Raw genomic sequence first — 27,494 nt, 5'->3', positions numbered from 1 at the left:
AATGTTCACAGTCCCTGCTTTATTTTCATTTGGCCACACACGTTTAAAAAACAAACAAACATACACTCGCAAAGTACCCAAACATCGGGAATTAGAAGGGCAAAAAACAAGGGGTTTATGGCTGAAAGGATATCCTAGGCTTCAGAAAAAACAAAACCAATCACCTACTGAAAATTTCTTTGTTCAAAACACAAAGATACTTTGTTTTAATGGGATTTAATTTTTTTTTTTTTTTAAAAAAGAACGCTTTAAAGACAAAAACTAAGCTGCTTGTGTTGCCTATGGCAGGACCTGGCTTCACTTCCTTGAAGGCCTTTTGTAAAATACAGATGCCTGCACTCAGCGGCCTTGATGGTCGCCCTCCCCCCAGTGCCCCCCACCTGCCGTCTGAAAGTGCAGTGCCCTGGGCCCACCCCGATGGTAACGGTCGGGGGCTACAGAGCATCTAGGATGTGGTCGATCTTGGTGACCAACTCCTGCCGCTTTCCAGAGATGAGCTTCTCATTCTCAATGTACGTGTCCTTCTTGAGCTTGCCGGCCACCAGCCGCTCGGCTTCCACCGCGGACTTCAGCACCAGCTCCTTGACCTGTGCGTCCAGCTTCTGCATCTCGCTCACCTGGCCGAGAAAGAGCAGGGCAGAGCTTGAGAGTGGTCCTCCCACCCACACTCAGCAGGGCCCACCACCTCCCACGCCTACAGGCCCTGGAGCTCCCAGGGCAGAGGGTCTGGCTTCAAATGCCAGCTCCCCTTTCTGTTCCTTTAAGCTCTGACCTCAGGTCTCAGCTGTACAGGAGGACTGAGGATCGAGTGGGAACATCTGGGCAATCCCCCAGCACGGTGCAAGGCACACAGCAGGTCCTCGAGGTACGTTTAGGCCAAATTAGGTGCAGGGACTCAGCTGGGTAAGACTAATGGCGGGGGTGTGGCAGAGAGACTGAATGACTCCCCTATTATCACCAGCTGGGTGTGAGGCTGAGGACTTCAGTCATAACCATTCAACATTCAACAATCACTGAGTGAGCTGCAGTGCTAAGCACAAGTCTAGGCTCTGGAAAACCGCAGTCAAGACAGATGAGGCATCTGACCTTCATAAAGCTACCAGGTAATTAATACTCGGGCACATAAAGAGGAGAGTTGCAGAAAGAGGCAGGTCCTATGACGAACACAGGGTAAGGAGAGGGAGTGTAGGAAGTGGCATGTGGAGACGGGGGTCGCCAGAGGGGAACCTCTGGGGAGGAAGGGGTCTCCTCTTTCTTTATAGGTAACAAGGACTCACTCACAAAGCAGGTCCCAGGCAGGGTTCTCAGCACTTTACATGCACTAACTCATTTCGCACTCACAACTCAGTGAGGAAAGTACTGAGACATGAAGAAACGGAGGCACGGAAGTTAGGTGACTTGCCCAGGTTGACAAAGTCTGAATCAAACACCTGATTCTAAGTCTAGGATCTTCTAGGCACACAGGAGCAGCCTGAAGCCTTGCCCATGTGGACAGACAGTGACATGAAGGCTAGCAGAGCTTTCCAACCCAGCCCCTAACCAAGACCCCTAAAATTCTTGTTCCACCATAAGGGCTGGCACCACGGGACAAGCCAGGAGTGAGCAAGAGCTGCCCGGCGTGTGACCCACCCAGAGCAGCCCCATGGTATTCTAGAAGGTGGGGGCAATCCCTGAAGGCATGACAAGGGAGGGCAAAGAGCCGAGTGACTCCAGGATGGCAGACACTTACTTTGTCGCACAGGTCAGAACCCTCCGTCTTCAGCCTGGACTGCAGCAATGCAATCTCACTGGTCAAGGCCTTGTGCTCTGTCTCCAGGCTCTTCTTGCCACTGTTGAGAGTTGACACATCCCGCGACTGCTTGTACCTATTGATGGTCTCATCAAAGTGACGGTAGAGACCTATTCTCTTGTTGACCAGGGTCAAGACCTGCTCCGTGATGCAAGCCACCTTCATCCTGGCCTCCGCGGCCGGATCCTGTTGGTGGGACATCGTGAGTAACAACATCCAGGCCTGAGCCTGCTCCAACCTTCACCTCCCAGAGAGTACCCACCACCGGCTGTGCAAACAGGAAAAGCCACCTTCCTGGAAAGTCAGAGAACCAAACCTTTGCTGACACTAAACCTGGACCAGTTCAGCAAAGGGCAGGACTAGGGGCATGAAGATGAAGTAGACGTTTACGTCAAAGCCCGGCAGGGCAGAGAGAGGAAGGGAGAAAGGATATTACTGCTAGAATACACCAGGAAAGGGACAGGTGAGGTGCTAAGGGAAGAGAAATCTCAGTGCAGGTCAGGGAAGGCTTCCAGGACATTTATTATAGTCTCTCTCCTCAAAACCTTCAAGAATTTCCCAGGGCCTAAAGGATAAAGCCCAAGCTCCTCATCCTGCCATTCATGACCCTTGAGATAAGGCCCTACATACTTTCTAGAATTCTCTCTCATCACACGGCTACTTGAGAAGTTCTAACTTCTCAGCTCAAAGGCCAAATCTGGTCTGCAAATGGTGGATTTGGCCCACAAATTTTTTTTTCTCAATAAATTATCATAGGTTTAAGACAGGGAGATATATACATAAGAACCTGAATAAACGGACTGGTTCATTTAATGGAGTACTCTGCAGCTATACAAAAAAAGAAAATAATGAGGAAGAGCTTTATGAACTGATATGGGTACTTCTCATAACCTATTTAGTTTAAAAAAAAAACAAGGACAAAACATACATACTTGTGTTATCTTTTGTGCAAGAAAGAGGAGGAAATAAGAATTAAAGTAACCGCTTATTTCTGCAAAATCAATCAGGAAGGCTATCCAGAGACTGATGAAGCTGGTTATCTACAAGGCAGGGTTTTACAAATTCATAATCAAAATTAAATACTCACAGTGCCAGTTGGAGAAACTACAATAAAATTCAAACAGAAATAAATGAACCTACCTATATTTCAAATGAGTTAACACAAGAAAACTCAGCCAATTACCTTGGAACACAGTACTCTGACAGGTATTCTCAGTCTAAAGACAAAGAGAACTGCTAGCCAATCTTGGGACTCTAACTGATAGGTCTGGTGTTTCTGGCGGCATGAGCACAGCAATTCTGAAACTATTTGTGTGTTTACAGAATTCAACAAACGAATAAACATATTGATGCTGGGGTCCAGGAGAGAAGGAAAAATGGTGGAATGAGGGAGGACGGCAAGAACCCTGTGACATCAGACGGAGCGAGACATCGCTGTCAACTGCTACTGTAAACACCATACCTCTCTCCCCTGGCTCTGTCTGCCGAACGGCCCAGACGCAGAGACACCCCAAAAGCAATGATCACACCTAGCTCCCAGATCATGCTCTCTAGGTACCATTTCCACACTGAAAGGAACCAGGGCTGCCTGGAGAAAGTTCAGAATACGCCTGAAACACGCTGCTGTGCCCAACGATAAGGAAATGCTCGAAAAAATGATGAGACTTGACAAAAATAGACAAATCTGGGATAATTTGTGTATCAAAATAAGTAGCACCAGTGGACAGTAGCCCACAGAGCAAGGTAAGAAGCCAGGAGTCCCAACAAGTCACCACCAGCCAACCAGTCAACCGGGAAGAGAAGTTTCTCCTTCCAGCACAGTGCCAACAAAAGGATTCATAGTTTGCCAACCACCTAACACATTCAGACAACAATCAATACCAAATGCTAGGACTAATCGGTGAATGTATATGAGAGTGTTTGTATAGCCTCAAACAATCATACATTAATTACAAAGAGAAAAACCGTAACTGTAACATGAAGAAATTAGGCAGACATCAACTTAGCCAAATAACATCCCCAGCACTGGGACCAGCTGACATCAGGTACCCTGATGGGATGCGCTGCAGACACGGCACCACTTCACAGCCCTCTTGCCAAAAATGCATAATCTCGATTTCATCAGAAACATACGCTACACCTAAGTGAAGGAATATTCTACAAACCCGGTCTCTATACGTCAGATATGTCAAGCTCATTAAAGACAAAGAAAGGCTGCGGAGCTGGTCCAGATTAAAGGAGACCAAGGAAGCGTGACAACTGAAGGGGATGCACGATCCTCCGCTGGATTCTGGCGGTAGAACAACTGCTAAAGGTGTTACGGTCGCTGGGACAGGCCACCAAATCTGAACACAGCCGGCATGCTGGTTAACGGCGTTCCAGAGACATAGCATCTCCCGAATGTGATCATCCTACTGTGGTTATGTTACGAGAATACTCTTGTCCCTAGGCTACACGCATGCTTTAGTACTCGAGGGGTGAAGGATATAGACGTCTACAACTTACTCTCAAACGGCCCAGGAAAAATAATTACATATCAAGAGAGAGGCCAAACGTTAAGTGCTATGTCTAAGCAAAGAGTATACAATCGTTTTTTTTTACTATTCTTGCAAAGTTTCCATACATGTGGAATTATTTTAAAGAAAAGTTTTAAAAAAAACAAAGCAGGGGCGCCTGGCTGGCTCAGTCAGTGGAGCATATGACTCAAATCTCAGGGTCGTGAGTTCACACCCCACATTGGGTGCGGAGCCTACTTAAAATAAAATTGAAAAAATAAATTAGAAAAGGAAAGCAGCATTTACAGCTTACAAAGTAGAACTATTTCATAACAAAACCGACACTCAGCCCCTCTGTATGACAGGACTTGCCAGCAGCAGCCGAGGCAGCCTCACTGGTCTATGGAACCAGCCGGACCAACGCCTTTGCTGCCTGTACCACACTGCCCCGCACGGGTTCCACTGCAGCCCCCCTGCTGTTGCACAAACGGTTCCTTCCGGCTGAACGCCCCTCCCCACCTTCTCTGCCCGTCACCCTCCTCAGGGTAGCCCCACCACGAAGCGCACACCGCGGGCTGCCCTGCTCCCACAGTACTCGCCACCAGCAGCACCCCACCTCACGTTACCACCACGCGCTCTGTGTCACAGCAACAAGGACACGGTCTCTCCCTTCACAGTAAGGGTCAGCAGAAGCCACAGGCAGGGGAGCGGCCTCTGGGCAACAGGGTTCTGCTCGGGCTTGCTGAGAGGACCCCAGTGCTCAGCAAAGCTAACGAGACACATCATCAAGGCACGAAACGACTAACAAAGGTAGGACAAAAGCCAAGGGTACCTTTGTGATGGAGAAGTCGAGGCGGACGTAGACGATGACGGTGAAGAACAAGATGTAGAAGGCGGCCACCACGAGCAGCGGCTCCTGCAGCATGAGCACCTTGTTGAACGTGTAGTGGACCTAGGGCAGAGAACGAGGGCGACGGCCCGCGCAGGTCCGCATGGACGCAGACACCTGGCCCCAGAGGTGACTGCGCTCAAACCTCTCCAGCCCGAAGAGGGAAAGATAAAGACAGGCAAGGTCCTGGCCCCCCCGGACCCGATACTCTGGGGAGGAAGACACCGAAGGCAGAGCAGTGGTGCTACTTACCACGATGTCCTGAATGTGCTGTTCCACCAGGTTGTTCTTATAGGCAACGATCACAGGGCGGCCAAACGTGTCTAGGTACGTGTAGTGCAGCTCACCTGGGGCCCGACTGACCTCATAGGGACTGTCAACTTGGATGTGCCTGGGCGGAGGGAGAACGGAACACAGCCTAAGACCAACTGCACTGCCCAACGAGGTTTCTCTAGGATGGAGAATTCTAAGGCTCAGGGGGCCTTTAGGGTCACTAAGTTCACAGTCTACTCTGCTCCCCTCCTGGCACCAGGGACCAGCAGACCTCCCGCGGGAACACCCCGACTGTCAGACCACTCTCCTGCTGCGGTAACAACCGTCTCCCTGCATCTTGTTCTTGCGAGTGCTCACCGGGACTGGCCAAGCCCTGGAGTCACACAGCCCACACGGCCCTACTGCGCGCTCTACCCAACAAGGGCCTCTTGGGGACCTGAAGAGACCCCTGAGAAGTTACTCCAGAAGTTCTTTCTCCCCACATGACTGAGAACTTTTATACGGTAAGCAGGACATGTCCCGTTTTTGTCCACCTGGATCCACTCTCCCTCCTCCAGGTTCTCAGACTCTAGTTTCTAGTTTTGCTAGAACTCCCCATCCCCCATGGAATGTCCTCCATTGGAGGAACAACCCAGGCGCCGATCTTTCTGGTGACCAGAGTGGGCACGTGACCAAGAGAGGTCAAACAGACGCTCCATTTTGAAGTGAACCTAGAGCGAAGTGACACAGAGACACGCGTTTATCACTCATGCCAAGGGCAGGCCCCCAGTGAACAACTGTCGGTTTCCACCAAATGGACTCCCAAATGGCTCTGCAACTGTTGCTGCCAATTCATAAGAAGTGCCTTACCCTTCCAAATGCACTCCTTTGTGCTTACACTGGCCGAAGACAGCACTGCTGTTTATGAGCACGGAACCCTAACACACCATCAGCACGCCCGTCTGAACCTGGTCTGACCAGCCCAGGATAAAACAGAGCCACCGTTCCATCGCTCTTCTTTTTGTCTTAACACAGCACAAGGGCCACCTGGCTGTCCTGACTCGGCATTCTGTCCTGTTGCAGATCATCCCCCCCCTTTGGAAGCTGCCCCTGTCACAGAGACGCACTGTCTGGGGCATGTATTTCATAAATAAACCTTGTGCCCTCATTTGAGTCTAACTTTTCTGTTTAAACTCCAGTCAGAAAGTCCCTGCAGACCTCTCGGTCAAAGCTATGTGCTGAGTACGTACTCAGCACCCCCGGAACACAGCTTCCCCCTCAGGTAGCACAGGTCAGTACCAGAGAAGTGGGAAGCAGAGGAAAGGACAGTCACACTCACTTGGCCCCTTCGGGCAAGATGATCTTCACGGTCAGAGAATCTATCACTTGCTCATCAAACACATGGTCCACGAACCTCATCTTCAGTGCATACTGGTCACCTGAAGAAAGACAAACACGTGCAGGGATGTGAAAAACAGAGAAAATGACACAGGAGCTGGGAGGAAGCACAGGGTACGAACACTCTCGTCGTACACGGAGAGGAATACAGAGATGCTATCTAAAGTTAACGGACTAGGAGATTCTGGGAGACAGAGGTGGTGCTGACAGCATACTTACGGGTCTTCCCCAATTCTTACATAAAGACAGAGCAACTAGATAGCAAAACCAAAAACCCACAGAACATTTTTTACAACAAGATCTCCACGAACCCCAAAACAAATGGGGGGGGGCACAAAACACCAACACACAACCTGCACATTACTAGTGTCTGTAAAGGAGAAAGCAGAGGGAGGCAACAGGGCAAGTGACAGACCTGAGAAGAAAAGAGAAGAGCCCCAAAGAGGCCACCACATTGACCAGAGAAGGAGGCAGGCCAACTGTAGAAAGCGGCTGGAGCTCCGAGGAGTCCTTCCCTGACCCCACATGGTGGGCGAGCAAAACAGGCCCACGGACCTGTGAGTCCAGAGCTGTCTAGTCCCTGAGAATTTGGAAAAGCCATCAGAGCTCCCCTCCCAGGACAGTACCCTAAGCGGAGGAAAAACTGCCAGAGGAAAATCAAAATCAAACAGAACAGGGACAACAGAGCTACAGGAAACCAAGCCAGGGCAGGCTCCACAAGCAAGCCACCTTATTTAACACTACCCTAAATCAACAGAGAACTGGTCAGCTACAATACACCCTCCTAAAAACTCACATTAAAAATGAATAGCAGGGCACCTGGGTGGCTCTGTTAGTTGAGCGACTGCCGGAGTCCCAGGATTGAGTCCTGCATGGGCTGCCCCGCTTCTCCCTCTGACCCCGGCCCCTCTCGTGTTCACTCTCACTCCCTAATACAAAAATAAAATCTTAAACAACAACAACAACAACAACAGAGGGATGCCTGGCTGGCTCAGTTGGTAGAGAATGCAACTCCTGACCTCAGGATTGTGAGTTTGAGCCCCCCCACACTGGGTGTGGGGCCTACTTAAAAAAAATTTTTTTTTAATTTAAAAAAAAAGAGCAACAGAAAAAGGGTGCCCCTCACTCTTAGAGTAAGTTATATTTTTAAAAGCTACAAAAAAAGAGAACATCCCAAGAAAAAATAAAAACACGCCAGGATTTCATGCCACAAAACTGATTTAAACGGTTCCTGTGGGGCACCTGGGAGGCTCAGTCGGTTATGTGTCCAACTCTTGGTTTCAGCTCAGGTCATGATCTCAGGGTCCTGGTATCAAGCCCCACGTCGGGCTCCATGCTGAGCGTGGAGTCTGCTTAAGATTCTCTCTCCCCCTCTGCCCCCGCCCATGCACTCTCTCTGTAAAAATCAAACAAAAAAACTGTTCCCAGTATTTCAAAACAAACTAAAGGTATTATAAAAATGACACAAGTCATGAAAGAGCAATATAAACCAGAATTATAGAAATTCAGAGAAGTGACGGAATGCAGGAAAAAATTCAGGAAATAAATTTTAGAAATAAAAGAACTGTTTTGGAAATGAAGGATAATCTAAAAGGAATAGTAATGAATATAATACGTAATGTCTTATAATAAATAGAAGTAAAAAGAAGCAAAGTTTTCAATGAAGGAAAGACTCAAGAGAAACTGCCAAATACAGAAAACAGGCAAAGATTCAACACAGAAATAAGAGGAGCCTCGACAGAGAAAACTTACAAAAAGGTTTCAAAACTGTAAGTTGAAAAAACATAATACAGACCCAAGAATAGCAACATGACAACCACTGCCAAAACATGTTCTAGTAAACGTATTAGATTTTCAAGAAAGAATCCCTTTCAATATTTATATAAAAGGACTTAGAGGGGGAGGAGACTTATAAAGGGGAAAAGTTAGATCATCAGACCTCGACAGTGACATTTTATTTTTTATTTATTTTTTTTTTTTAAAGGCTTTATTTATTTATTTGACAGAGATAGAGACAGCCAGCGAGAGAGGGAACACAAGCAGGGGGAGTGGGAGAGGAAGAAGCAGGCTCATAACAGAGGAGCCTGATGTGGGACTCGATCCCAGAACGCCGGGATCATGCCCTGAGCTGAAGGCAGGCGCTTAACCGCTGTGCCACCCAGGCGCCCCGACAGTGACATTTTATACCAAGAAAAAGTACCATATTTAAGATATTCAAAGACATGTGCGCCGGTGATGCTCTATTCCTCAAAATGGCTTAGAGGCACAAAAGGCACAGCCTGTTACGAACTATCAATATGTGAGGACTCACTCCCACAAGCCCTTCCCGAGGACTCTACTAGGGAATGAGATGCAGATCATTAAAATAACTAGAGCTGTCAATGTAAACACTGACGGGGTGAGCATTAACTGCAGTTACTACAGAGCTAAGACTGGACTTAAAGGGGGGAGGCGCAGGGCGCCTGGGTGGCTCGGGCGGTTAAGCATCTGCCTTCGGCTCAGGTCGTGATCTCAGGGTCCTGGGATCGAGCCCCGTGTCGGGCTCCCTGCTCCTCGGGGAGTCTGCTTCTCCCTTTCCTTCTGCCTCTGCCCCCCGCTCATGCCTGCTCTCTCTCTGTCTCAAAATAAATAAATAAAATCTGGGGGGAGCACGCTCTGTAATGGCTCATTGTATATACTGACAATATACAGTATACATACAGCACACCAAAACAAGGGGGTAGAATGGGGAGAGGATACGCCAAAAATAAACAAAACTCTTTTCAGTAATTATACTGGAAGTGGCAGTATGACCATTTTTATTCTCAGACTGCTTTGTATTAGGTGTGGGATAAAACAACCGTGGAATGCTCTAATTCTGTCATCTCTGTCCTTCAGAATGAGGACTCTCGATATGGAATTAGATACAGATATAACATAGGACAAAATCCTTATAGTTCACACTATTAAGTAACTACATAAATTCATAACTTTTTACACATAGACATTACACACGCCTAGCTCTGTTAACTGAAAAGGCCTAGATACTGACCAATCTAAGAACAATATGCATTCCTAGTTCCGGACTGTGGTCTTAAAACCTGTTCATCCACCAGAAGAAACTAGAGCTTTGAGGAGAAACGGCTGATTCCAGGTCTGGGACTGAAAATATACAACCTGGGAGCAGCTGGGTGGCTCAGTCGGTTAAGCATCTGCCTGGCTCAGTCGGTTAAGCATCTGCCTTTGGCTCAGGTCGTGATCCCAGGGTCCTGGGATCAAGCCTCATGTCAGGCTCCCTGCTTAGCGGGGAGCCTACTTCTCCCTCTCCCTCTGCCTGCTGCTACCCCTGCTTATGTGCTCTGTCAGATAAATAAAATCTTAAAAAAAAAAAAAAAAAAGGAAAGAAGAGAAAAGAAAATATACAAGCTGGTCCAAGAACGTCTTTCGTAAGACAGCAAGGAAGATAACAGCTTTCAATCTGCAAGAAATACAGAAGACATGGGAATACACTGAATTGCACTTTGAGTAAGGAGTCAGCAAAATCCAGACTATAGGCTACACTGCAAGTGGCTCATACTTCAATAGCTAAACTGTTAAAAAGAAAAAAAAAAAAAAAACAGAGGAGCGAACTATGGATTAGTAAAGACTCATAAGACATCAAATTTTTGGAAAAGGACAAAACTAAAGTAGAGACTCTAGAGACACACACTTGGGTGATAAAACTGAACAAAGTCAAGAACGCAGTCACTGAAGTCGGGATGGTGACCACTATTGTGGGGAAGGAGGAGGTACACGGAGAGCCTTCTGGCTGGCTGGCTCAGTTCAATTTCTTGGCCTGAGTGAGTGGTGGTTACGAGGTGTTCTTATAGTCATTTACTGAACTATACATTTATTTGTGTGGTTTTCTCTTTTTTTTTTTTAAGATTTTATTTATTTATTTGAGAGAGAGAGAGCATGAGCAGGGGAGGGCCAGAGGGAGAGCAAGAAGCAGACTCCCCGCAGATCAGGGAGCCCCACATGGTACTCTATCCCAAGACCCTGGGATCGTGACCTGAGCCGAAGGCAGAAGCTTAACCGACTGAGCCACCCAGGCACCCTTAATTTTGTATTTAAAAGATTTTAAAAAGAAAAGACTTGACAAAAATATGGCAAAATGATTATAATAATTAGTTCTGGATGCTTGTGTAGAAGTGTTTATTATTCTCTGAGTTCTTCTCTTTACTTTTTAAATACCTCAAATTAAAAGACTTGAAGCAGTTCCATCTTAAAATGGAACTGGGGGTAAGAAGAGGATTTTTACTAGACTGTTTGAACTGACTACCAAATACATGTATTACTTTTACAATAGTAATTTGTCCCCACCCAAGAAAAGTTGTTCCTAATATCCCAGCCTTCCAAAAAATGACAATACTCTCCTCCCATCAAAAGTGATTGGCAATTGTTAAAACACACACACACACACACACACACACTCTCTACCACCACCACTAGAAACAAAAATGCAAGAAATGAAAGAAAATGATAGTCTCTCCCCTTTCTACTCCCTAACTACTAAAGACTGACCCAAATTATAGAGGTACTCATAGCTCGGGAGGTTGTAGCCAACGATGTAATGGGTCTTCCACCCGCCAAACAGAGGGAAGCGAGGCCGGATTTCCATCTCTACAGAGTCGTCCAAAATAAGGAGGTGGCTGGTGGAAACATTGCCTATCTCGTCCCGGTAGTAAACATCCTGGGCAGCGGCAGGGAGGATGGTCTGCAAGAGAGGGGACATGCCTTCTAAAGCCCCCAGAAACTTACTCACAGGAGATGATCCTGAAGACAGAAAAGACTTTCTGTGCTAAGAGCCTCCCCATGGCACTATTTAATTAAAACAGTCCCCAAACTGGGAACAACCTAAAAAGAAGTCTATCTCCCCACCAAGGCTTCAAAAGCTCTAGATATTGCATCTATTTTCTCAATATGGTAGGTAAATGCCAATTCTCCTAAACAATAAATAATGAAGACAATCATAAATACCTTTATGATACTGAAGGATTAATACAAAGATAAACATAATCTCTAAGTTACCCTGCAGGCAGAGAAACTAAAAATGGGAGAAATCGCATCAAATCGCCAGGTGGTAGGGTTATGGAGCGGTTTCTCCACCTCCTATTCTTTTACTATAGCTTCCAAATCTGTAAAAGTATTTCCATCATCAGGAAGAAATAACTCTGACACTTCATTCACATAATGAGCCCTTCTATAATATGAAGTACAGATGACCCTTGGACAACATGGGTTTCAACTGCATAGGTCCACTTTTATGTGGACCTTTTTCAGTAAATACAGTAAATACTGTCAATGTACTTTCTCTTATGATTTTCTTAACATTTTTTCTCTAACTTATTTTGTTGTAAGAATACAGTACATAATACACCCAACATACCAAATGTGTGATAATGGACTGTTTCTGTTAATAGCACGGCTTCCAAAAAACAGGGAGTCAAAAGTTATATGCAGATTTTCAACTGTGCAAGGGGCCAGTGCCCCAAACTCTGTTTCCCAAGGGGGTTTTCAACTGAATACATTTTCAGTTTTTGACTATATGTGAAAATACAAGATTTCATTTATAAGACTAAAAATATATAAAACGTCATGTACAATATGATCAAATATCTTTTAAAAAAAGCATTATAAAAGAGGAAATATTAAAATATGAGCAATTATAATTCTGGGTGGTGATATGGTTCTTCCTTTCTCTATTATTCAAATTTTCTTTTAAAAACATGGCCTACTTTGGGGCACCTGGCTGGCTTAGTCGGTACAGCACATGACTCTTGATCTCAGCGTTACGAGTTCGAGCCCCACACTGGGTGTAGAGATTACTTAAAAATAAAATCTCTTTTTAAAAGAAAAAATGGCCCTATTTATACAAATGGGGGCATTTTTTATTTTTAAGATTCTTTCCGTTGGTTCTAACCCTGCGAACTGAACTACTTGAACACCAATCGATCCCAAACAATGGTCCATATTTAGATACTTTCAAAAAGCCAAAGGGCAAATGTAATAAAACAGTAGTTTCTCCCAATGTCCACGTTGTACACCCCGTACCTTAAATGAGCGGATGGAGGCTATTCCACTATCTGGCTGTCTCTGGTAATCGTAGCGTGAAAAGGGTCCCTTCAGCACAGCCCCTGTGTGCTTCAAGTCCACGTTTTCTTCCACAGCAATGTTACCCCAGTGAGAGACCTCGATGACTCGGGTCATGCTGGTGATGGTCAGGAAAGGGCTGTTGTTCTCGTAATGTACTTTAAAAGTATCCTGGAGAGAACGGAAACAAGTAGTTTCAAGTTTGGGTGACAGATGAATCAACACTAGTTTCAAATACAGTGGAGATAACCCATACGTCAGCAACAGAATGATCAATTATGGTGTATCCAGTGCACACTATATTCTAAAATGACGTTTACTAGGACTTGTTAACAGCATATGGAAATAAATATTTATGATGTATTACTAAACGGAAAAACAGGCTACCCAAAATTGTTTTAGGTTCCAACATAAGTATCATTTGTATTTTAAAAACAAAAACTTCCACGTGCCACTTATCTTACAGCCACTATAGGAGTAAAAAACCAAAAAGAACCTGAAATAAAATACAGGAGAAATCGCAAAACGAGTAGGAAATAGCGTTCTTAGATTGTTCCTACTTTCTCCTTGTAGTTTTTATTTTCAAAATTTCTACAATGAGCTTTTTAAATTGGCTTTTGAATAATTTTTGCAGTTTTGAAAGAAAACGAAATCTTCGACTATAATAAAGAAAAATTCTGACGAGGTATATACATGATCTCATAAACACATAATGTCTGCCTAATGAGCTAGCAAATAACCTCAAAACTGAGGATGAGTCACAGCACGACTGGATTTTTTCTAACATGGAGAAGACTCACCCAGACAAGCCCCCAGCAGAGAGACCTGTTCAGCTAACATGTACGGAGCTAACAAACATGTGTCAGTCACTATGAGCGCTAAACAAATGCATGATCATTTAATCCTCAAAACACCACCATGAGGTAAGTACTACTTATCTTGTTTTACAAATTAAAAACACTGAGGCCCAGCAGTGTTAACATATTCAAGGTCATAAATAAACCTAAGTGGCAATACGAGGTCTTCGGGTCTTCAACTTTTAACCCTGGCTGCGCGCTCCTCCACAGTCACTACTGCCTCCCAGGGAGGCCTCAGAGAATTAATGGAGATACCGCTGGAAATTCCTCCACGTTGTCAACTTCACCACCTAAATTAGTATTAAATCTTTCTAGTCACTAAGTAATATAAGTGCCCTTCCATGACTACACACCTGGAACCTGAGAAATGGAATCTAAAAGGACAGAAGGATCAGGAAAACACCCTTCTTCCCCAAAAGTCCATGAAAAAGGACATTTTATTAATTCTCATAGCTCCTGCTACTTTATTCACTCATTCTATGAGTAGATTCTTAAAAGTTCAACTTCATCCATAATCATATTTGATAGTATTTAATGCTGATATTGACAAGGGTGCGAGGAAACAAGCAGTTTCTGACTGCCAGTGCCATAATAAATTGGCTAAATCTTTTGAAAAACCACTTGGCAATATATATCAAAAGATTTTTAATTTTTTTAAAAGATTTATTTATTTGAGCAAGAGAGTAAGGGCACGTGTGTGGGTGGGGAGGCAGAGGGAGAGAGAGAGGATGCCAAGCAGACTACCCGCTGATCGCAGGGCCCCAGGCAGGGCTCAAAGCTGGGTTCGATCTCATGACCCTGAGACCATGACCTGAGCAGAAACCAAGAGTCCAACGCTCAGCCAACTGAACCACCCAGGCACCCCACCCACATCATGAGGTTCTTTTTTTTAATATTTTATTTATTTGACAGAGAGAGAGAGAGAGAGCACAAACAGGGAGAGCGGGAGAGGGAGAAGCAGGCTCCCCGCGAGCCTGATGCGGGGCTCGTTCCCAGGACCCCGGGACCACAACCTGAGCCGAAGGCAGCTGCTCAACCGACTGAGCCACCCGGGCGCCCCACATCAAGAGATTTTTAATGCTCATATGCATGGATGTGAAAACTTTTACTTCAGAAAACCTCTCCTATGGCCAACAGACACATGAAAAGATGCTCATCATCACTGATCATCAAGGAAATGCAAATCAAAACTACAATGTGGTATCACCTCACACCTGTCAGAACAGTTAACAACACAAGGAACAACAGGTGTCGGTGAGGATGTGGAGAGAAAGGAACCCTCACGCAGTGCTGGTGGGAATGCAATCTGGCGCAGCCACTGTGGAAAACAGCATGGAGGTTCCTCAAAGAGTTAAAAATAGAACTACCGTACCTCCAGCAATCCCACTACTGGGTATTTGCCCAAAGAATACGAAAACATGAATTCAAAGGGATACATGCACCCCTATGTTGACAGCAGCATTATTTACAATAGCCAAGATATGGAAGCAGCCCAAGTGCCCAGCAACTGATGAATAAAGATGTGGTACGTATAATATACATATACACACCCACACGCACACACACACTGGAATATTATTCAGCCATTTAAAAAGAATGGAATCTTACCACTTGCAACAACATGGACAGAGCTAAACAGTATAATGCTAAGTGAAATCAGTCAAACACAAACACATGATTTCACTCATATGTGGAACTTAAGAAACAAACAAGCAAACAGAATATGTATATAGAGAGAGAGACAGTGAGTGAGTGACAGAGAGAGAAATATCAAGAAACACACTCTTAACTAGAGAGAAAAAACAGAACACGCTGAGGGCTACCAGAGGGAGGTGGGTGGGGGGATGGGTGACACAGGTGATGGGGATTAAGAAGGGCACTTACTGTGATGAGCACTGACTGGGTGATGTATGGACGTGCTGAGTCACTACACTGTACACCTGAAACTAATATTACACCATATGTTAACCGGAATTAAGGCCAAACTTAATTTAAGAAAAAGAAAAGAAAACCTACCCTGAGACTATATAAAAAGTACAGAGCTGTAAAGAGATGACCACTAGAGTGTTACAGAAAAAAAGTTAACTGTCCAACACAGGAAACTTGGCAAATAAGCTATAAGACATCAAATTATAGGATCTTAAATGGCTATTAAAAATGGTTTACAAAGGTAATGTAAAATGTTCAGAGACTATTCTAAGTGGTGAAAGTATCATGCAATACTTTACACACCACAGAGCTTCCACATTAAAAAGCCCCTGTGCTTAGAAAGAAATGACTCAGGCACTAAGCAAAAGCGGATGTCAAGTGGCATCAAATTTTCCTCTGTATTTGCCAAACAGTCTCTCATGAGCATTTTATTAATTTAAAATGGAGAAAGTCCAAAATCCAAAATATTAAAAATTTAGAAGCCTATGTAGGAGACAAACAAATCTCTGTCCCCAACATGAACTGAATCATTCAGTTTTAAATAAGGAAAAGAAATACACAACTCAGAGAGGAAACACAACTCAGAGAGCAGCCAGTCCCTCAGCTGCACAGAGCATGAGCCCCCAGGGCTCTCTGCGTCATTAGGAATCACTGGGGGCCACTCTCACTCCCCCACCAAAACCCATGAGGCCACAGCATACACAGGGTGCTACTTTTTGAGAAATTGGGGGAATATAAATTTACTATAATCTGCATATATTTATAGAAAAAAACATTAGAAAGATAAACCAAAAGCTAACATAAATGGTCACCAAGAACAGACAGAAGGGAGAAGTGGAAGCAAGAGTTCTCTGAATATACCTTGTTATATAATTCTGGCTGTTTTCATTTCAAAAAATTATATCAATTTAAAAAAATTGTTTACAGTGGAAAATGACCAAAAATGAACAGCCCTAAGTACGTCAAACTGACACCTGAGAGACTGAGAAAACAGAAACAATTATTTCAAGTGACATCAGAACAAATATCTTGACTGTACATCCTCAGTGACATATGTTCTAAACACAGAGATGCATAGAAGTCTTAAATATCCACGCATCTCAGAGATGATAATCAAGGACTTAGGCTAAAATGACACGATTTTAAGATTTGCTTTAAAATATTACAGCAGATGGGTCGCCTGGGTGGCACAGCGGTTAAGCATCTGTCTTCGACTCAGGGCGTGATCCTGGTGCTATGGGATCGAGCCCCACATCAGGCTCCTCCGCTGAGAGCCTGCTTCTTCCTCTCCCACTCCCCCTGCTTGTGTTCCCTCTCTCGCTGGCTGTCTATCTCTGTCAAATAAATAAATAAAATCTTAAAAAATAAATAAATAAATAAAATATTACAGCAGAGAAAAAAAGAGTGCTGATAAGTGTGGTAATATTCTGATACCCACAGAGTCGAAGTGATGGGTGTATGGGAAGTTATTACACCACTCTCTATACTTCTGTATATATGTTTGAACTTTTCCACAACAATAGTCTTTTTTAAGCCTTGATTGCTCCAAGTTTAAGGTCCAACTCCTGGGATCAGCGAGGCAGCCGATTTTACTACCCCAGCAGCGCCCCAGACACCACAGCACCTGGTCTCCCATCTCCGGGCCTTTACCCACAATGCCTTGATCCCTTCTCCCCCAACCCCCACTCCAACCCTCCAAATGCTACCTCCTTATTTTTTATTATTCTTTTTTAATGTGAGTATATTTGCTAGAATTATGCTACATACAACTTGCCCATCTTCCCTAGAAGTTAATTTATTTGTAATCTACTCCTAGAGGAGTCATTTAATTTCACCGATTCTGTTTCCTTGTCTATAGCTACAGAATAAAATTTTTTAACTACGTTTTTAACTCTGATTCAATGAAATGATCTTATTTAATACACTATTTACAGAGCCTAGGAAATAAGATGGTGGGTCAGCAAGTTGGTCTTCCCTTCCCTAACCCCCTTCTCCTCCACCTTGCTTACATTTAAAAAGTTAATGCCTCTGGGCTCACATTTTATTTCATGTGATGGGAGTTCTGTTAGTATAAGACTCTGAGCCTTTTCGTCCAGAGGACCAGTATCCCCCAAGTAAGAGTAAACTGGAGAAGAGTGGAGAGGCATGCTCTGCCCAGCTCCTCTTCTCCATCTGGCATACTTGCCTGCAGGCAGTTTGAGATCTCACTTCATCTGCCGGCAAGACTTCCACGTGGAGAGGCTTGCCCTGGCCCACCTTATTCGCATGGACACTTCTGTCTCAATTTGGAGTTCCATATTAGGAAACCTCCTGCAGTACCTGCAGCTGAACTCCTTCGACCTAGGCTTTACCTGTGATAAAGCTACACATTTTTCCACTTCCTACCTACCTCAATACTTTCGTTTCTCAGCGTGTGAGAATCTGGGAAGGGGGAAGAGGATTGCTGTTTGTGGGGCTCCCTCAGAGACCTCTGCAATCCCCAATTAGCACTGTCACTGGCTAACAGTAGGCTTTGAGAAGTCCTGAATGCTGATGCAATAATTCAACTCAGCTTGTGTGTCATTGCTTCAAATATCCATCTGCCATGTTTTTCCTTATCAGAGCCCTTCTTAAAAATCTTCCTACACCTCCCAGCCTCTAGCTGTTCTCCCAAAATGAGAGAGTTGACCCCCATGGAGTCATTTCACAGCAGGTAAGAATATTTGGGAATGATCTTAAAAATGACCAGATTTACACCCATCTCACACCACCAAGCCCGTCCACTAGTAGTCACTCCAGAAGACATCCTCTGGAGTAGGCAGGGACAGACTGGACTCCACACGAGCCTACCTGACTGTAAGCAGGGATGTCTCTGAAAGGTCCATAATCTAGGAGGTCCTCAGAGCGCGTGGGGTTGCCCAACTTGGTGTAGCTCTCTACGTTTCGGGAGGCAAGCTTCACACGCATCGTCTGTGTCTTCGTTGGATAGGGAGAGTAGAAATAATGGTTCCCCTCAAACACGACAAACTGTTTCTCTGACTGGGTGATCTGGGTTGGATACGGCTGCAGCACGTGGGTATAGACTGTTTCCACAATGACTGAAACCTTGGCCCCAGGATCGAGAGCAACTGGGAGCTTGACTGTGAAGAATCTCCCACTGGAGAAAGAACAAGGCAAGAAAATTAAGACATGAAGGGAACTGAAAACAGAAGTAGCAACTCAAAGTCACAGCAACATTTTGTACCCAAGACAAAAGCAGTTCCCTTTAAGAGATCACCTTTAACCTATTAATTTAAACCTTTTAAGACAGATGTCTAGGTATTCATTTCACATTTGTTTATAATAATAAAAGAGTACAGCGGTGCCTGGGTGGCTCAGTCGGCTGAGCGTCAGACTCTTGGTTCCAGCTCAGGTCATGCTCTCATCAGGTTCATGAGACTGAGCCCTGGATCGGGCTCTGTGCTCGGCAGGGAGTCTGCTTCAGATTTTCTCTCCCTCCCCTCTGCCCCCACCCTGCTCTCTCCCTCTCTAAAATAAATAAGTCGGGGGGGGGGGGGAAGAGTATAAAATGTAAAGGTCCAACAGGGTCCAACAACAGGATAATGGTTAGAAGCATTCCAGCAGAGCCACACAGTGGAAAACTGGCAGCCACTAAAAAAGATGTTTGGATTTTATAGATATTAAGCATGTCCATGTACGATGTAAATAAATGTTTACAAATGGCACAGTACAATTCTATCTTAAAGAATAAATACATACAAGTGTATGTGAAGAAAAGTATTCCAATGAATGTTTCTAAACTGTTGATGGTAACTGTCTCCGAGAGGAAAATTAGCTTCATTTTGTTATTTTTTCCAATTTGTTTTATGAGCTTGTATCAATCTCATAATTTACAAAAATAAAGCTACTAGCATCTTAAGGAAAAAGAGATGGCCTGGAAACTACTAAAATCCATAGGATAGCAACTCAAAAATGAATCTGAGTTTTCTAAGCCAGAAGATAACTTTTGGTAGGCCCAGCAACTGTGAGTGGAGAATTAAAGGCATTTAACATGCTTCCTTGGAATTTGTCCTCCGAGGGCAGAACACGGATCACCTTTCCTGATACGGCTTTACGGAACTCTAACCTTGCCATGTCTTCATCAGTCACACCGTCACACACTCTATTACTAGTCTGAAGTACCTACTTAAAATATAGTAAGTCCTACACCTTCTCCCAGGATGGTCTTAACCAATTCCTGGCTTCAAGTTCCAGATCTGCTTCTCATCCCATGCTCTGCCCTTGAGCGTGAAACTCCTATTTTCAAATGTTCACTAGACAGCTCCACTGACCACCCGAAATACCCAGTATCACTCATAATCCCAATTCCTTACTCTTTTAATACTACTACCATCTGACTACTTCTAAACCAAAACCCTCCAGCATGTTCAGATGCCTTGCTCTACTCCGTCCCTAATGTCTGGTTCATCCTGCCTTAGAATGTCTCTCAAATTCATCCCTTCCTGGCTTTCCATTGCTGCCCCCTCAGTTCAAACAATTCTCCCTTGCCAAGATTATTACATCCCTTCCTAATTAACCCCTTAATCTCTTTCTCCCTCTAGCCCATCAACAAAATATGACACAACCCCACCTTAATTTTCACATCAAATGTCCCAGCATAATTAAATCTCATTTTAACAACATTTCAGTGTTCCAGGTGATCATTAGAAATATCAATTCTCAGGGGCACCTGGGTAGCTCAGCCGGTTAAATGACTGACTCTTAGTTTCGGCTCAGGTCGTGATCTCAGGCTCCTGGGATTGAGGCCCACATCAGGCTCCACGCTCAGCATGGAGTATACTTGGGATTCTCTCTCTCTTTCTCTCTGCCCCTCCCCCCCCACTCTCTCTAGAATAATAAATCTTTTTTTTTTTTTAAGACTTTATTTATTTGGGGGCGCCTGGGTGGCACAGCGGTTAAGCATCTGCCTTCGGCTCAGGGCGTGATCCCGGCGTTATGGGATCGAGCCCCACATCAGGCTCCTCCGCTAGGAGCCTGCTTCTTCCTCTCCCACTCCCCCTGCTTGTGTTCCCTCTCTCGCTGGCTGTCTCTATCTCTGTCAAATAAATAAATAAAATCTTTAAAAAAAAAAAAAAAAAAGACTTTATTTATTTGCCAGAGAGAGAAAAAGGGAGTGCACAAGCAGGGGGAGCAGCAGGCAGAGGGAGAAGCAGGCTTCCCGCCAAGCAAGGAGTCCAATGTGGGACTCGATCCCAGGACCATGGGATCGTGACCTGAGCCGAAGGCAGACACTTAACCAACTGAGCCACCCAGGTGTCCCTAGAATAATCAATCTTAAGAAAGAAAGAAAGAAAGAAAGAAAGAAAGAAAGAAAGAAAGAAAGAAAGAAAGATCAATTCTCATGGCGCCTGAGAGGCAGCCAGTTAAGCGTCCAGCTCTTGGTTTTGGCTCAAGTCGTGATCTCAGGGTTATGCTATCGAGCCCCAAGCCCTCACACTTCATGCTCAGCGTGGAGTCTGCTTGAGAGTCTCTCTACCTCTCCCTCTGCCCTCCCCGCTCCCTTGAGCAAACTCTCTCTCTAAAATAAATAAATAAATCTGAAAAAAAATATCAATTCTCATTACAACTCGGAAACAGCAGCTAATGAAGGCTTCTGATTGATGAAAGGCTAGGCAGACAACACAGAGGTGACTATACTGGTGTCTAAGGAACAGATTTTTTCATGGATCAGAACAAAGACCTGTAAGTTGTCATATTAGGATTGCAGGATAAATGACTTGTTTAATGTTGCTGTTAAGCTTTATACAGACATTAATAAATATGAAATTATCCCATTTATACACTTGCATAAAATTATGTATTTTGGGGCATATGCATAAGGAAAACAATAATTATTATGTCATATTCTCGTTTTTTAAAAACTCAAAACTAATGAGAAAAAATTTTTTTAAACTTTGCCAAGCAAACAAAACAAAACAAACTCTGCCAAGCAGGAAGACCAAATTTAACACTTTCTGAATCACGTGGGGGCTGACAGCTATAAGGCTCAAAGGTTTGCTGGTCAAGAGTCAAATATTTTATTTCTTTTTATGATAAACTACAGCATAAGCTAACTCTGTTTGTCTTAGCAAACGGGATTTTTTTTAACCTTGGCACTGCTGACATTTGTGGGTGGGTAATTCTTTGCTGGGAGGAGGGACCTGTCCTGGGCACTGTAGGATGTTTAGGGGCATCCCTGGCCTCAGCTATAACCTAAAATGTCTCCAACAGTGCCAAATGTCCTGGGCGGGGTAGGGGCAGAACACGACTATTCCCTCCTCAAGAATCACTGAGGCTGGGGCGCCTGGGTGGCACAGCGGTTAAAGCGTCTGCCTTCGGCTCAGGGCGTGATCCCGGTGTTCCGGGATGGAGCCCCACATCAGGCTCCTCCGCTATGAGCCTGCTTCTTCCTCTCCCACTCCCCCTGCTTGTGTTCCCTCTCTCGCTGGCTGTCTCTATCTCTGTCAAATAAATAAATAAAATCTTAAAAAAAAAAAAAAAAAGAATCACTGAGGCTAAAAACATTTCTTCCTCCCACATCACTCATTCAACAAATATTTCAATGCCTAATAAATACCATGCAAAATACGGATAACTGTTGAAGCTGGGTGATGCAATATATGTGGATTCTTTATACAATTCTTCCTGCTTTTTATGCATTCTGGAAAATATCTTTAACAAAGTGTTTTACAATAACTAGGGAGTGCCAGGCCCCATGCTAGGTGCTGAGGTTAAAGCAGAGAACAAGGCAAGTCCAACCCCAGCCTTCAGAGAGCTAGGTCTAACTCCCGCAAAGAAGCATCAATCACGTCAATGCCCCGACGGCTCAAAAGGAGGTGAGAGGGGTAGAGTTTCTGCCCTTTGGAAAGAGGAAGGTAGCCAACAACAGATGGGAGGCTATTTACGGAGACAAACAGCTTGGAGTTCTCACATACTGGTTCTCCATCCACTGTTTGGGGATCCCTATCCCCACATACATTAGCCGACCTGACCTGGTATGGAAAGCAGCTACCTTCCTGTAAAACAAACTGCCACCATTAGAGGCCATTTTAGCATTAGTAATCAGAAAAGACACAAATGGTCAGAATACATTACAGCTGTTGCTTACTTACAACACAGTGTATTAACTGAAACAGCCTCTAAAACACCAGGTACTTCCTAGCAACTCTCCTACCTTATGATTCCAGCCGATGGGATAACCTGTAACAAGACAAGGCAGGGTACAGCTATTCTATCTGGTTGCGTACCTTTTACCCTTAATTTTGGTTTCTCGTACTTCCAAATTGTTCTCTTCCTCATCTTCTCCTTTCACCTGTAACAGGACAAAAGGGCTATTATGTCTTTCAGCCTCTAAATTTGAGTCAAAAGTTAACCAACTGCCTTAGAAAGTCCACAGTAAAGTACTCAAACTACAAGAACTTTTTCAAGACAATCTCTGGTAACAATTTTTTTTCCATATGAAACATAAGAATATTGTCAAAGACTTACTTTTGCGCTGAATTGGTTGTATAGTAAGCTCTATAAATACACAACATTCTCCTGAATGACCAAATACACACATATAAATAAAAACTACACTTACACTTTACTTTTCCCAATACAAAGGTGATGTTTTCTTCTCCATTTACATTCACATACACAGTTGAAAGGAAAATAAATAGTATTATTTACTGTTGTGATAGAAAAGTCTCCCATGGGGCGCCTGGGTGGCACAGCGGTTAAGCGTCTGCCTTCGGCTCAGGGCGTGATCCCGGCGTTATGGGATCGAGCCCCACATCAGGCTCCTCTGCTGTGAGCCTGCTTCTTCCTCTCCCACACCCCCTGCTTGTGTTCCCTCTCTCGCTGGCTGTCTCTATCTCTGTCAAATAAATAAATAAATAAAATCTTTAAAAAAAAAAGAAAGAAAGAAAAGTCTCCCACGTGGCCAAAACTGGTTCACTTGCATGAACATTAACAGTGGCATAAGTCCAACAGCCACTGCTTGTCACACTCCCTTATTCTCATCCTTCACTGCAAAAGGATGTGTAACCACGAAGAGAATGTTCACTCCAGCAGGCTGCAGGGTCTATTTGAGAAAGAGCAAACACCCTGAATCATGAGATGGAGAAGAATGTGAGGAAAACCTAATACACACTGCTGATCTCTTTGCCAATCCAAACTCTGCTAGGGGAAGGAAAAAAAATTAAACTACTTTTTGGGCTGAAGCACTTGTTCCCAATAGGGCACACAGAACTCTAATGAGGAAAAAGCTATTTTTAATATTTTAAAATGCCTAAAAGTAGGCGCCTGGCTGGTTCAGTCGGTGGAGCATGCAACTCTTGATCTCAGGGTTTCAGTTCGAGCCCCATGTTGGGTGTAGCTTACTTAAAAATAAAATTCTTTAAAAAATCTTTAGGGGCACCTGGGTAGCTCAGTCGGTTAAGCATCAGACTGTTGGTTTCTCTTGGTTTTGGCTCGGGTCATAATCTCAGGATCGTGGGACTAAGCCCCACATTGGGCTCTGCACTTAGCAGGGAGTCTGCTTGTCCCTCTCCCTATGCTCCTCCCCCTGCTTGCACTCCCTCCCTCCGTTTTTCTCTCTCCCTCTCTCAAATAATAAAATCTTTAAAAAATTTTTTTTAAATAAAAATAAATAAAATGCCTAAAAGTAATCATAACAATCACCCTCAATATAGCTGCACAGGCTAATAAAAACAAGCTTCCGGGACGCCTGGGTAGCGCAGTCCTTAGGCGTCTGCCTTCGGCTCAAGGCGTAATCCCGGCGTTCTGGGATCGAGTCCCACATCCGGCTCCTCCCCTGGGAGCCTGCTTCTTCCTCTCCCACTCCCCCTCCTTGTGTTTCCTCTCTCGCTGGCTATCTCTGTCAAATCAATAAATAAAAAATCTTTAAAAAAAAAAAAAAAGCTTCCTCACTTTGACCGGAATCTTACCACAATGGTAACATTCTAGTATACTCGTGCTTATCACCATTCAGTTACGTGTTGATTTGTCTTACTAAGAGGTATTAATGAAAGATCAGAGAGACGAAAGATTTCAAATGTAGGATCCACAGGAGAGGAAAAATACTAACATGGATCCTTGGTAGTAAGATGATAAGCAACCACTAGATCCTCGTCAGAAATCATCATTGTGGGACGCCTGGGTGGCTGAGTCAGTTAAGCTCCTGCCTTTGGCTCAGGTCATGATCCCAGGGTCCTGGGATTCTCTGCTCAGTGGAGAGTCTGCTTCTCCCTCTGCCCCTCCCCTGGCTCGTGCTTTCTCTAATAAATAAATAAAAATCTTCAAAAAAAAATTTAAGAAATCACCATTGTTCCTTCTAACCAGTTCCTAAAATTCTACATGGAAGGCTAAAGATAAATCCACTGAAAAAAACTTCTAGCAACCTTATCAAGGCCTCCAAGTCAACTACTAAAAAATACACACCCTCTTTGCTAAGTCTAACATCCAGTTACATTTCCCGTTGGGAAAGGGGTGTAAAGGAGCACATATATCCATTTAACCCGTCTCTCTCGTGGGACTATGAAATTAACAAATGATTTTTAATAAACCTGGTGATGCGGCTGCAGGGCTTACATCCCAACACAACCCTACCTCAGAGCCATCTAGGCCAAAACAGGCAATGGGGTACAGTGAAGAGCACACACGGTCTGAAACTAACCTAAGCCTCGATTCACTCATCACTCTAAGAGCTGACACAGGAGGTTTAAACAACTTAACTCCTAGACTGCACTCCTCACCTCCAGTGAGCCTACACCCCAAAGGGCCATTATAAGGGTTGAAGAGAATGTACTTAAAACACCTATCACAACACCCAACACAAAGCAGATTGCCAACAGGACATGTCTGCAGTAATCTAGCATTCTCCAGCATGATGGCAGATAGCTTCTCCTGCTGTCTTGTTTAACTGTGGCAACTTCAATACATCAGAACTAGTTTTTCATTTGTTTGGTTTTTTTAAGATTTTATTTATTTATTTGACAGAGATAGAGACAGCCAGCAAGAGAGGGAACACAAGCAGGGGGAGTGGGAGAGGAAGAAGCAGGCTCATAGCGGAGAAGCCTGATGTGGGGCTCGATCCCAGAACGTCGGGATCACGCCCTGAGCCGAAGACAGACGCTTAACGACTGCACCACCCAGGCGCCCCAAGATTTTATTTATTTTTTTGACAGAGAGAGAGGGAGAGAGTGCAAGCAAGGGGAGCAGCAGGCAAAGGGAGAAGCAGACTCTCCACTGAGCAGGGAGCCTGACACCGGGCTCGATCCCACGATCCTGGGATCAGGACCTGAGCTGAAGGCAGACTCGCAACCGACTGAGCCACCAGATGCCCCAGAACTAGTTTTTATAAAAGAATGGGATTTAACATTCAAAACGCTCAAAGGTGGCAGCACACATTTAAAGGAAGTTTTGATCCACCTTTACACAAACCTTTGAGTAAAGCTGTGCATTCCATCATGGACAAGGCATGAAAAGGAAGAGGAATCCTTTCAGAAGTATAATCTCCATAAACCCAGCTTTATAGCCAGATTCAGTCAGAGAGAAAGGTGTACTTAGAAGGAATATGACACTGTAATGACTACTCTCCCTCAACAAATAATTGGGTAATCACTTAATGGACTTTGCTTAATGAAAATAGTAATAAAAAGCAAACCTATGAATACGTAAACCCACATTTTCTTTCCTTGAGAGTTGTAGAGGTGTTCATTGAAATGCTGGGGAAGTACATAAAGCAACCTTCCAAGCCATATACTGACGAAGTGCAAGAACAAGAAACGGTAGGGGGAAGGGAGTGATTCAGTCTTGACCTTTCTGTAGTTTAAGAGAGGTTTTATTACCTACATTACTTCTTAAACTAACTTTAAGGAAAGGAACAAAATTTAAAAAGCGTTCGTTAGCAACCTTAAGTATACTACACTAACAACGGTTTCAAATTACAAACTAGAAAATACACAATGTTACATTTCTGATTGTATTGGACGAAGGCTAGAAAGAGCACCTACTATGGGCCAGACACTGAATTAATGGAATGATATTCATCTTTGGGCTCATTTCTTCGTCCTCCGGTTGGACTCCTGCGTCAAGCCGTGGGAAATGAAAGTTTGGTGCACACCCGCGCCCCGCTAGGCCCTTCGCAGAGGCGGCCACTCCCCTAGTTTCCCCGGGCCGGGGGCGGGGGGGGGGGACAAGGAGAGCTCGCTCCGCCGGAGGCCAGCGCGGGTACTGCCCGCCCGCCCAGGCGGAGCCCCCTCGGAGGAGTAGGGGGCCGCGATCAGAAGGCGGCTCACGTGGGCGGCGGCCTCTCTCCAGCAGGCTTACGCTGACGTGTCCACCGAGACTGCCGGGCTGGCGCGCGCCGACCCCCGCCGCTCACCCGCACTCACCTGCACGCCGAGGTGCGCAAGCCGGGCCTCGAGCTCGGGCTCCAGGGCCAGGAGGAAGGAGGTTGCGCGGGACGTGGAGCCGCCGCCCGGGTGCGCCAGGACCACCTCGGCCGTCACCTTAGCCAGGTGACTGCTGAGGTCCACCGTGCGCTTCACGTCCTCGTTGACCAGCAGCGGTGCCTCCGGGGAGGCGCTGCCGGGCGCCGAGGCCCAGGCCCCAAGCAGCAGGAGCACAAGCAGGCGGGCGATGGGCGCCTCCATGACCGGGACGAGCTGAGCCGCAAGCCGCGCCGAACGCCGCCCCGCCTCCGGCCACTATGTAGCCGCTCATTGGGCCCGCGCTGGCGCCACAAGATGGCGGCGCCCACGGAAGAAGGA

General features: G+C 45.0%; 1 protein-coding gene across 1 annotated transcript; it reads right to left on the bottom strand.

The window, feature by feature from the left end:
• Nucleotides 1–27,494, bottom strand: RPN1 (ribophorin I). Its single transcript, XM_026501484.4, has 10 exons — nucleotides 27,117–27,494; nucleotides 22,986–23,050; nucleotides 18,550–18,856; nucleotides 12,896–13,105; nucleotides 11,366–11,558; nucleotides 6,765–6,864; nucleotides 5,426–5,564; nucleotides 5,117–5,236; nucleotides 1,730–1,975; nucleotides 1–617 (listed from the first exon to the last, which is right to left on the bottom strand). Exons 1-10 carry the CDS (start codon nucleotides 27,375–27,377, stop codon nucleotides 435–437), a joined length of 1,824 nt encoding a protein of 607 aa, XP_026357269.1. The 5' UTR covers nucleotides 27,378–27,494; the 3' UTR covers nucleotides 1–434.

Source organism: Ursus arctos, unplaced genomic scaffold, assembly GCF_023065955.2.
Source record: "Ursus arctos isolate Adak ecotype North America unplaced genomic scaffold, UrsArc2.0 scaffold_14, whole genome shotgun sequence".
NCBI lineage: Eukaryota > Metazoa > Chordata > Mammalia > Carnivora > Ursidae > Ursus > Ursus arctos.
This window is presented reverse-complemented; position numbering and strand designations above follow the sequence as displayed.

What these genes read in the sequence shown, in the direction of transcription:
- RPN1 (XM_026501484.4), bottom strand. Translation starts at nt 27,377, where the DNA reads ATGGAGGCGCCCATCGCCCGCCTGCTTGTGCTCCTGCTGCTTGGGGCC. An exon ending in ACATCCCTGCTTACAGTCAG is followed by an intron (nt 13,106 to 18,549) that starts GTAGGCTCGTGT and finishes CGTTCTCTCCAG; the next exon opens with GATACTTTTAAAGTACATTA. An exon ending in TGAGTACCTCTATAATTTGG is followed by an intron (nt 6,865 to 11,365) that starts GTCAGTCTTTAG and finishes GTCTTTCTTCAG; the next exon opens with GTGACCAGTATGCACTGAAG.